Consider the following 12,208-nt stretch of genomic DNA (forward strand, 5'->3'; position numbering starts at 1 on the left):
GGGTGTCTCGCGATAGAAACGCGAGCGACCTCTCTACGTCGCTCTGGCAAGGTCGCTCCGGGATGTGTGTCACAGCGACTTCATGTAGTCGCTCCGGGAAGTCGCTCCAGGCAGTGCTCGTCCAAAGATCACTCTAATCACCTCCCTTGAGCTCCAAATGTACCCAAATGTCTCCAGGAACTCCATGTGGTACTCCAATACCTAATAGAGACATATGTATGCAAAATGCAACCTAGACATGGCTAAATCCTAATCTATATAATGAAAATGCACATGAATAAATGGGTAAAACAATGTGAATATGCAAGATATTAACAACACGTTCTCAGAACAATATTGTGAAACCAATTACTCGGTACAACCTTTCTGCAACTCTCCAAGCTGATCCTCATTGGATTCCCTCAACATGGCAGCAAACAATGAAACATAAACATTGGCGCGATGCTATGTACAAGGATTTCAATTCCACTATTGAGAACTCCACTTGGGATTTGGTCGCTGCTACTGAGACAATGAACGTTGTCGGATGCCGTTGGGTCTTTACAATAAAATATTACTCTGATGGAACTATCGATCATTACAAAGCTCGTATTGTTGCCAAAGAATATCATCAGCAACAAGGTGTTGATCATGAGGACACCTTCAGCCCTGTTATCAAATCAACTACGATCAGGATTGTTCTTGGCGGTTAACAATGACTGGCCTATTAGACAAATAGATGTCAACACTGCTTTCCTTCAGGGCCATCTCAGTGAAGAACTCTTCATGTTACAGCCGCCGGGGTTCACAGATAAGGATCGCCCCCACCATGTATGTCGACTTAAGAAGGCTCTCTATGGTTTAAAACAGGCACCACGGGCCTGGTATTCTGAACTTAAAACATATCTCGTGCAATCTGGTTTTCAGAACTCTTTGGCGGACACGTCACTGTTTATTTACAAGCAGCAATCCAAATTTGTCTAAGTTTTGGTATATGTTGATGACATCTTAGTCACTGGCAGCAATGCAGGTCTGGTACAACGAGTCATCTCTTCTCTGGCTGCTCGCTTCTCTATCAAAAAAATGGGCAACTTGAGTTATTTTCTGGGCATTGAAGCTGTTCGTACATCACAAGGTCTACACTTAAAGCAAAGAAAGTATATTACTGATCTTCTACAGAAATCAGATATGCTACATGCCAAGCCTGTTCCAACTCTGCTTCCCACTCATCCCAAGCTCACACTGACCTCTGGTTCGCCTCTCTCTGATCCGCATCCCTATCGCAAGATCGTCGGCAGCCTTCAATATCTTGCTCTCACACGCCCTGATGTGTTCTACGCTGTCAACAAACTCTCGCAATATATGCACCGTCCTACCTCGGATCACTGGCAAGCAGTAAAACGAATGCTTCACTATCTCTCTGGAACTCTGAATCACAGAATCATGCTACAGAAACATCGATCTCCTACGCTTCATGCCTTTTCCGATGCAGACTGGGCTGGAGATTCTGATGATTATGTGTCGACAAATGCCTATCTCATCTTCATGGGTTCCCAGCCTGTCTCCTGGACAACTAAGAGGCAAAAAGGAGTAGCTCGCTCATCCACAGAAGCAGAGTATCGTGCCGTGGCGAACACTGCTTCAGAACTCCGCTGGGTAGTCTCCCTTCTCCTCGAGCTTGGTGTGCCGATTACTACAACTCCCACAGTGTACTGTGACAACATTGGTGCTACATACCTATGCGCAAACCCGGTCTTCCACTCGCGGATGAAACATATAGCCTTGGATTATCACTTTGTTCGCGGTCAGATACAAAACCACCTTCTCCGTGTTGCACACGTCTCTACGCATGATCAGCTCGCCGATGGCCTCACTAAACCACTCGCCACAACTCCCTTTCAGTCTTCAAGGTCTAAGATTGGTGTCACTCCAGCTCCACCATCTTGAGGGGGAATGTTAAGTAAATAATATAGACTTCAAGGATCTCTTTGTAATTACTTAGTATTCTTATAAACTCTACATGTACTTATGTATAAATACCTTCTACATACTTCATAAGATTTTATTCCGGGTATAATCTATACCCCTGACTTTCGAAAGCTACACCGGAGAATTTAAAATGGGCTGAAACTATCAGAGAGCCCATTAATCAATCGCCCGTTAGCGGAGTAAAGCAGCCACACCGGAGTCTTCCGTTTCCACCATTTCCCCAAGTCATCATTCATTATCTGCCTCTCTCTCTCTCTCTAACAAAATCTCGGAGAAGAAAAGAGCGACGGATCGGAGAAGAGAGCGATGAGCGGTCACGATTCGAAATACTTCTCGACGACGAAGAAGGGAGAAATCCCTGAGCTCAAGGAGGAGCTTAATTCGCAGTATAAGGTTCTTTCATCTGATCTCACTCTTGTCTTTTATGCTTTTATAGTCTATTTCTGGGATCTGTGATCTGCCATTATTACATGTACAATCTCTTGATCTTTGATCCGCCGTTATTACATATTTCGTTAGATCTGTGTTGTCTGGATTTGAACCTTATCGGGAGTCTCCGTACGTTATGGTTATATGATATGAAATTGATTAGGGATATATCAAGAATTAGTTTGAGAAGTTTTAGGTATGTGTGCAATCTCGTAGTAACTTTAACAGAGCTTAGGTTTGTGGATCAAGAACTGCTCAATCTGGATCAGCGTTTATGTTTTCAGAGGGAGGGCCTGAGATTGATTATTAAGTGAACTGCTGTTTTGACCTTACGAGTGTTCTCTTTTAGTTGACATCCCATCTTAAGTAGGAATGTTCCATTTTTTTTTTGTGATTGTGCCTTGTGGGAACAGTTCTGTTCTATTCTGTTTAACCAAGCTTAGGTTGGTGGATCAGCGCATATGTTATAGAGGATCATACATTATTGTGTTTTGATCTTACAAGATGTCTTCGCAAATGAAGAGACAAAAGTAACACTTTTTTTATGCGATTGTGCTTGGTGGGAACTGTTCTGTTTTGTTCAGTCCGTTTTCAATCGTTGCATTCTTGGATATTATGTAGAATTTCTAAATCAGAGTCACTGTTCGGTAAGATGTAAGAAAGGGAGGATGCTCTTTTATTTCTTGGCTTCAGTTTTGTTTTACCCTTTTTTTTTCTCGTAAACTTTCTGTTACGTAGGATAAGAGAAAAGATGCAGTTAAGAAGGTTATTGCAGCGATGACCGTTGGAAAGGATGTTTCATCACTTTTCACTGATGTAGTCAATTGCATGCAAACGGAAAATTTGGAGCTCAAGAAGCTTGTTTACCTCTATCTCATCAATTACGCGAAAAGCCAGCCAGATCTTGCTATTCTTGCAGTTAATACCTTTGTCAAGGTAACACTCAAGATTCTGACCTATCGTTTTGACAGTAGATAAGAAAATATTAAATAATGGAGCTGGTGAACTGAAGTGATCTTTACAAAATTGTTGGTTTGTAATCTGCAGGACTCACAGGATCCAAATCCGCTGATCCGCGCTCTTGCTGTGCGGACAATGGGCTGCATTCGTGTTGACAAAATCACGGAATATCTATGTGATCCTCTTCAAAAGTGCCTAAAGGTTGGGATTGAAATGCTAGCTCTTCATTGGAACTTGATAGCAAACATATCTACTGTCTTGAAGAATCTGTTCCATTTGGACTAGTATTTTCTTACTATCGTTTGCATAATCTTTTCTTTAGGATGATGATCCATATGTCCGGAAGACAGCTGCTATTTGCGTTGCTAAGCTTTATGACATAAATGCTGAATTGGTTGAGGATAGGGGTTTCCTTGACGCTTTGAAGGATCTGATATCAGATAATAATCCGATGGTTGTTGCCAATGCTGTAGCAGCCCTTGCTGAGATTCAAGAGAATAGTACTAGCCCCATATTTGAGATCAATAGTACCACCCTTACAAAGCTCCTTACCGCTCTAAATGAATGCACCGAGTATGTCTTCTCCTTATCTCCATTTCTGTAGCTTCATTACATTTTGTTTGATATTGAATATGTTGGTCATTCATTGTACGCTTTAAGAATATACAGAGTATTGTCCTAAATATGTGGTTTGTGGAATGTTGATGAGTTATGAAATGGCTATGTCCTTTGTTTCTTTAAGCTTTTGCTAGCTTCACTTTTAGTACTGATTATGAAGATCTTTACAGGTGGGGTCAAGTTTTTATATTAGATGCTCTATCGAGGTATAAAGCAGCTGATCCCCGTGAAGCTGAAAATATTGTTGAGAGAGTCACGCCAAGGTTGCAACATGCAAACTGCGCTGTTGTGCTTTCAGCTGTTAAGGTGGGTGACTTTCATAGTAATGTTATCCTCTGTTGCTAGCTAAATTTGCTTGTACAACACTACTACTCCCATTTGCATATTATATAATGCATTTGCACTTCTTATTTATTTTTGGCAATTACCTCTGCAGATGATCCTTCAACAGATGGAACTTATTACTAGTACAGACGTGATTCGAAATCTTTGCAAGAAGATGGCTCCACCCCTTGTTACATTGCTTTCTGCTGAACCTGAGATACAATATGTTGCACTTCGTAACATTAATCTTATTGTTCAGAAACGACCCACTATCCTTGCCCATGAAATTAAGGTAGCTTTGACCTGTGCCCCATAGATCCTCATTCAAAATAAGCAACTGACCTGTTCCCCATAGCTTCGTAATAGTTCTTAATTATGTTGCAATGATATGCATATTTTATTCTATTAGGTTTTCTTCTGCAAGTATAACGACCCAATTTATGTTAAGATGGAGAAGTTGGAGATTATGATAAAACTTGCGTCTGACAGAAACATAGACCAGGTATCCTCACTAAACCATCTGTAGTATATCCCGATTATTGTTGGTACATATCTTTATAATTTTTGGAAAATGCTACTGTAGGTTCTTCTGGAATTCAAAGAGTACGCAACGGAAGTAGATGTTGATTTTGTTAGAAGGGCTGTTCGTGCGATAGGTCGATGTGCTATCAAACTAGAGAGAGCAGCCGAACGTTGCATCAGTGTTTTGCTTGAATTGATCAAGATCAAAGTAAATTATGTTGTTCAGGAGGCCATTATTGTCATCAAAGATATCTTCAGAAGATATCCAAACACGTAAGTTGACATTTCTCAGTCACTGACGTAATGACATGTTGAAAATTATATTTTAATTTTGGTTATGATATTCAAAATAACATACAGGTATGAGTCCATAATTGCCACACTCTGTGAGAGTTTAGACACTTTGGATGAACCAGAAGCTAAGGTAATGAACTATCTTGTTTTGTAAAATTGAAGTTTCACTTTTTTACTTTAGCTTAAATAACAAAACTTTTACTCGTGCATCTGTTTGTATCATGTAAGGCATCTATGATATGGATCATTGGTGAATATGCTGAAAGAATTGACAATGCGGATGAGCTACTTGAAAGTTTCCTTGAGAGTTTTCCTGAGGAACCAGCACAGGTCCAGCTGCAGCTTCTAACTGCCACTGTTAAGCTATTCTTGAAGAAACCAACTGAAGGACCTCAACAAATGATTCAGGTTCTCCCTTGCTCATGCTCGCTACTGTTATAACGATCGGTCCATGTGCGTGTATTCGACGGCAGAGACAAATATTACCATCATATTTGTTTTCAGGTTGTCTTGAACAACGCTACTGTGGAGACGGATAATCCTGATCTCAGAGATCGTGCATACATATACTGGCGTCTTCTGTCTACTGATCCTGAGGTGTGTGGTACATTGATATTCTTATAGCTTTCTAATACTCAGCTTCTCAGAACGAATATATACACAATCGTTAATATAAGATTTGAGCTCTCTTTCTGTTATCCTGATTTTTTTTTTTTTTTTGCTGAAACCATCATTTCTCTTCCATTAGGCGGCCAAGGATGTTGTCTTGGCTGAAAAGCCCGTGATTACTGACGACTCAAACCAGCTCGAGCCATCGCTTCTTGACGAGCTGCTTACAAACATTTCCACCTTGTCCTCTGTGTACCACAAACCGCCAGAGGCATTTGTGACCCGCTTGAAAACGACAGTTCAGAAAACAGAGGACGAGGACTTTGCTGAAGGAAGCGAAGCTGGATACTCATCTGGTAATCCGGTTGATAGTGCAGCTTCCCCTCCACTTACCATGGGTAATGTCGCACACCCTGCAGGAAGACAACCAGCCCCTGTACCGGCGGCCCCAGCTCCTGTGCCCGATCTGCTTGGTGACTTGATGGGTTTGGATAATGCCGCAATTGTCCCGGTTGATGAACCCACGACTCCGTCTGGGTGAGTTTGTGACTTGAAATTAAATTTAGTTAAGCCCATTGGTCTACTCCTGTCGTCTTAAGATCGCTCATCAAATCTTATGAACTTGTTCGCAGTCCTCCATTGCCAGTTGTCGTGCCGGCTTCAACCGGTCAAGGTCTGCAGATAAGTGCTCAATTAGCCCGAAGAGATGGACAGGTTTTCTACAGTATGCTCTTCGAGAATAACACGCAGGCGGTACTTGATGGTTTCATGATTCAATTCAACAAGAACACATTCGGTCTTGCTGCTGCTGGACCTCTTCAGGTAAAAAACTATATCTGAATGTTCTCATATGTCTGAAACTTTAAGGTCTGAAAATTTGAAACCAACCTCCTGTGACTGTACTGTTTTCAGATTGCGCCTTTGCAACCAGGAACATCTGCCAGGACACTGCTACCTATGGTCTTATTGCAGAATTTGTCTACTGGACCTCCGAGCTCGCTCTTACAAGTAGCTGTCAAAAACAATCAGCAGCCTGTTTGGTACTTCAACGATAAGATTATACTTCATGCTCTTTTCAGTGAAGACGGTAGAATGGAACGTGGAACCTTCCTCGAGGTAACATTACATTGTACCAAATCTACCATAGATATACTTATAAACCAGTTTTGTGGGTTTCACCTCTTGTATCAATGAATGAACATCTTGGTTTGTGTTTTTCAGACATGGAGGTCGTTACCAGACTCAAATGAAGTCCAGAGAGAATTCCCCGGGATCACCATCACCAGCGTTGAATCAACTATTGATTTGCTGACAGCATACAACATGTTCTTCATAGCAAAGCGCAAGAACGGGAACCAAGACGTGATCTATTTATCAGCAAAGGTTCCGGTAGATGTACCTTTGTTGATCGAACTCACTGCAATGGTGGGACAACCAGGTCTCAAATGTGCATTGAAAACTCCCACTCCTGAGATTGCGCCCATCTTCTTCGAAGCCGTCGAGCTTCTCTTTAAGGCTTGATGATGGACATTGTTGTCACAAGGTTTTTAAAAGCGGAACATCTTCACATTCTTTGTTTCCCTTTTTTCTTTACTCGATTGGTGTATGTAATAAGACCTCTGTTTGTGTCACTTCCCCTCTTGTACGCTTTGGTATCTGTGTATTACTTACTCTTTGCTTCTAATTATGGTATTTGAACATGCTTTTTTTTTCCCGGAAGAGCTTTTATCTTCTTAGGAAGGTCCATAAAAATGATTGACTAAGCATTATTGTACTGAAATATGTGTTATTATCAATGACTAGGCCTGGGCATTTTAACCTGTATCCGAAAACCTGAACGGGAACCGAGCCAAAAATACTTGCTCCATAACCGAACCGAAAATTTATAAATACTTTTTGGGTCTAAATTTCTTTTACCTGAAAGAACCGGAACTGAAAGGAACTGATCCGAATAGATCCGGACCCGAAAAGAACCGAGTTGAATAGACTCAACCGGATAAGAACTGATTTGTACCCGACTTAGAAACACGTATATCCAAAACTATGATTTTTTGTTCTATTATATATATATATATATAATATTTTATGATTTAGTTGAAATATTTTTTGTTAACTAACATTTGTTATTATTTTGTAACATTTTTTTAAGTAATATGAAGCTTTAAAATGTAAAATTTAGAGTCTGAAAATAATTTTTTTTTAATTATTAATAGTTAAATTTAAGTTATTTTGTAAAATTTTAGATATATATGACAAATATCGACTAAATTTGATGAAGTTGGGTATGTCATGTTCTTTTCAGATCCTAAACACCCGAACCCGATATGGACCCAAAAAATTACGGGTATTTTATGGATATTTTAATTATACACCCGAATCGACTTGGACCCAAGAAGAACTGAACCAAAACCAAACCGGAAATTTATAAGTACGTACTGGGTCTAAATCTTTAGGACCCGAAAGGAATCGCCCCGAACCCGACCCGAAAAACCGAATGCCCAGGCCTAATCAATGGACTGGTGACTGAATAAGAAAGAAAGGTTTTGTCATAGGCAATGTTTTTAAATCCGATCTGAACACTGAACTGAAATTGTTTTTGGGTCATCGGATTATTGAGTTGACTGTAGATGAACAGTAGGTTGATACATTAATATTATCTATTGCAAAATAAAAAAGAAATTTAACATTTTTTCTGAAAATATAGAAAAGTATTTAAATTTTGTTTTCTTTATTTTTACTTTTTATTTTTCATTCAAAATATTTAAATTAAAGTTAAACTAGTATGTTTGTAAAACATCAAAATTGTAATAGATTGTCGATGACAAAAATAAACTAATATTAAACCACATCTACTAATTTTGGTTCTTTCTATCATCATTCACTTTATTTTCTTAGGTAACATAGTGAAATCTTCATCAAAATTTTAAAATCAAAATAAAAAATAGTTGAGTTGATACTATACACGATAAAATATCAGAAAATCCGATGAAATTGAAAGAGAAACAAAGTATATGCGGCAGCAAAGGAAGACAATACGAGAAAACTAAAATGTAAAAACCTAACTGTTTATTTTAAATAAAAATAAGAAAAACGAATAAAAATCATTCATTGGTTCCTCCAGTGGTTCAACCGGTAGCCAAGTTACCAGGTTTAAGGGGTTTTAATGATATTATAAGGTTTTTAAATAACAGATATTTTTAAAACTCAAAACAGATTATTTATCGGTTATCGGGTTGTCGGTTCAAAATCTGAATAGAGTATGAAAACAGTGGTCATAGGTCCCTATGGTTATGAGTTCAATAAGATACAACCGAATTCAATTAAATTTAATTATAAAATAATAAAATAAAATTATATTTCATTAAGTTCAATTATTTTGGTCAATTTTACAAACAAAAAAAAATTAATTAATAAAAATTTCAAGACAAATAATCATAAAATAAAAATTATGTACAAATTAAAATTAACTATAAATGGTTATCATAGAAAATTATAAAATTTAAAAATAAATTAATTATAAAAATATAATTTTTTTTTGTGAACTTATGAAGATATTAATTTCACATTTATGTTTTTTTCTAAATTTTATGAAGATATTATACATATTTATTAATATGTTCCTAATTTTAAGAAAATATTATACTTATTCAGGAAGATTTTCGTAAACTCAAATTCAGGGAATACATGTATATCATACATATTTAGGAATGTTTTCATAAACTCAAATTCAGGAAGATATAATACATATTCAAAAGGTCTTCCTAAACGTTTTTTTAAACAAAAATCAATTTCTAATAAAAAAACATTTCAGAATTTTTTTTTCAAAAATAAAAGTTTCTTATTTTCGGAATATATCAAAAATCAATTTCTAATAAAAAAACATTTCAGAATTTTTTTTTCAAAAATAAAAGTTTCTTATTTTCGGAAAATATATTTAAATAATTATTTTGATTTTATATATCTACTAAATAAAGGAATAATTGTCATTTTCTTTTTTAATAAAACCTATTTTGATAAATTTGACTCTTATATGTTATTTTGTGATAAAACGTTCTAGTGTTATCTTAGAGTATTCCTAAAAACAAATAATAAAATTGAGTTTTGATAGTAAACTATAAATAAACTTTGTTTTTATCTACCTGACTCGGATATGTTTCCGGTTTACGTCCACCGCTGGCTCAGTCTGGGTTTAAAACATTGGTTTTTATGTAGTTAATATAGTGAATGAAGTGATGGTAACGAGTGATCGATTGAGGGACGTGGAGACTGTTGTTGAGCTTTGACGATTGGAATGGAATTTTCAGTTAGTGAATGTGATTCGATTTTAAAGTAGTTCTGTACTCCCTCTTCCTTTGTAACTGTAACTAGTTTTGGTTAGAAACACGAATATTTAAAAAATTGTTATTTAAAAGAATATGTCATTTAACCAATTAATTCGACCAATTATTAAAAACCTAACATTATTTCATTGGTCACACAATATCCAATAAATGAAAAAGATGCATTGAAATATGTAAATTAATTATATTGTAAAATAAACTATTTTTTTGCTAAAACTACTTACATTTAGAAACGGAGTAAATAGAAAAATAGGGTTTGAGAATCGAGAATGAGACTCCCTTGAGAGTGGAACATATTTTCTGACAAGAATATACACAAGAATACAGAGGCGGACCTACTTACAAGGATCGGTGTAATTGCCACAAGTTAAATATAAATATTAGGTTTGTAAGCCTTTTGATGTTATGGATTTTAGCTCGGTTGGTTGCAGATTCTACCTATTGACCTACCTTTCCCGAGTTCAAATATACACCCATTTTTGTCTTCTTTTCTTTTAGTTTAAATCATTCTTTATTTTAATTAGGCCTATGTACACAATGAAGAGCTATGACCCACGTAAAAACATTTCTTGGGTCAGCCACTGCAAGAATACACATACCATTAATTTATTTTTCCTAGGAAATGAAAGCTATGTGAATATGTATAATGGCATTATGTTTTTGATATATTCATCGACTTTTTTGTGTCAGAATCAGAACCGAAGAAATACATTTATTCTGGAGTTAGATGATGGAAAGCGATGAAAATAATCTATAGAGATATAAAGAATGAAATACTAAAACTTAAGCCCATCGCCGCCGCGAAGCTTCATCAGGGCCTACGGCAAATATGAAAAACTATAAATTTTTAATTGAAATTTAAATATTATAAGTAATTTCTTTTTAAGCCACTTGCAGTAAAGTTTGGATGAAAAAAAATAATTAACAAAGCTTAAAATGTTTAAAAATTATTACATATATATTATTTGTTTTAACAAAATTTTAAACAAAATATTATATTATATGAATGAGTGTAAATTAAAGTGGAAAATATAATTCATTAATTTGCTAATAAATTAGGTAACAGCCCTGTTCGGGAGGAAGATGCAGCGTCAGCTACCGGAGACCATAAATAAACGCAGACGACGGTAAAACGGAATAAAAATAAGAGAAATTTTTTTTTTAGAGTTTAAAAATTGACTCCAGGATTCTGAAACGGTGATGCTATTATTTTCGGATGTCCCCAAGTCTCTTATATCTGAAAGTTTAAACTAACGCTGCGACTAAATCCAACTAATCTTTCTTCAATTTCACGCTTTAAATTGATCGTTGACGCTAGTTTCAGCATTTGCTCGCCGAACAGGGCTAACATATAAGTTTCTTACATAACATATTAAACTTACGATACAACATACGTAAATATAATAATAGATAAATTTATAAATGTCAAAGAGATAACTAAACAGAAAAATTATCTATATATTACTTCGGTAAATCATTTAGAAATATCTATCACTTATTTTTTTACATATACTTTTGGTGACTTTCAAGAGCAATTAAGTTGTAAGAATTTAAAATAAAACTAATAAGAACAAAACTTATTAAACAAAAACTGTTTTTCAAATATGTAGAAATCCATACTAAACTGTTGTTTAAGTATACACTAAAACTTTTTTTTTAGAATTTAGGGGGCCCTAAAAATTGACATTACTTGGGAGACTTAAGGCAAATGCCTTTTTCACTATCAGGCAAGCACGGCTTTGCTTAAGCCGGTTGTCTCGTTGAAAGAATTGAAAGAGATGTTCTGATGATAGCGACTATTGGAGAAGAGGATACCAATCTCCAGACTGTGAACAAAAACAATTCAATGAAGCTTGTTTGTGGATTTGAAGAAACTTCCTATCAAAAAAAATCAAAGAATCAATTTGACATAACCTCGGTTGTATTCTATATTTACTGAAACAAGAACTAAGGCTTAAGTGTATTCCCTGTCAATCATCCATATCCCACAAATACTAACATAGAGAGGGAGTAAGGAGTTAAACTTGTAAGAGTTATGGAACCTCGGTTGGCAACTAACTGGACAGATTCAGACATAGACTTAAGAACATATCTGAACAAGCTATAACCTTCACCGCGAACCAGATAAAAGGCATGAACCAATA

At 36.3% G+C, this 12,208-nt stretch overlaps 1 protein-coding gene across 1 annotated transcript; it reads left to right on the top strand.

The window, feature by feature from the left end:
• Positions 1 to 2,170: 2,170 nt before the first annotated feature.
• LOC106318396 (beta-adaptin-like protein B) lies at positions 2,171 to 7,438 on the top strand. The gene is made up of 15 exons (XM_013756351.1): positions 2,171 to 2,361; positions 3,136 to 3,333; positions 3,445 to 3,558; positions 3,680 to 3,930; positions 4,146 to 4,281; positions 4,412 to 4,591; positions 4,709 to 4,801; positions 4,883 to 5,094; positions 5,182 to 5,245; positions 5,344 to 5,523; positions 5,620 to 5,712; positions 5,864 to 6,261; positions 6,357 to 6,546; positions 6,637 to 6,840; positions 6,946 to 7,438. The coding sequence occupies exons 1-15, from the start codon at positions 2,275 to 2,277 to the stop codon at positions 7,243 to 7,245; spliced, it is 2,700 nt and encodes an 899-aa protein (XP_013611805.1). The 5' UTR covers positions 2,171 to 2,274; the 3' UTR covers positions 7,246 to 7,438.
• Positions 7,439 to 12,208: the final 4,770 nt, after the last annotated feature.

This window comes from Brassica oleracea, chromosome C9, assembly GCF_000695525.1.
Source record: "Brassica oleracea var. oleracea cultivar TO1000 chromosome C9, BOL, whole genome shotgun sequence".
NCBI lineage: Eukaryota > Viridiplantae > Streptophyta > Magnoliopsida > Brassicales > Brassicaceae > Brassica > Brassica oleracea.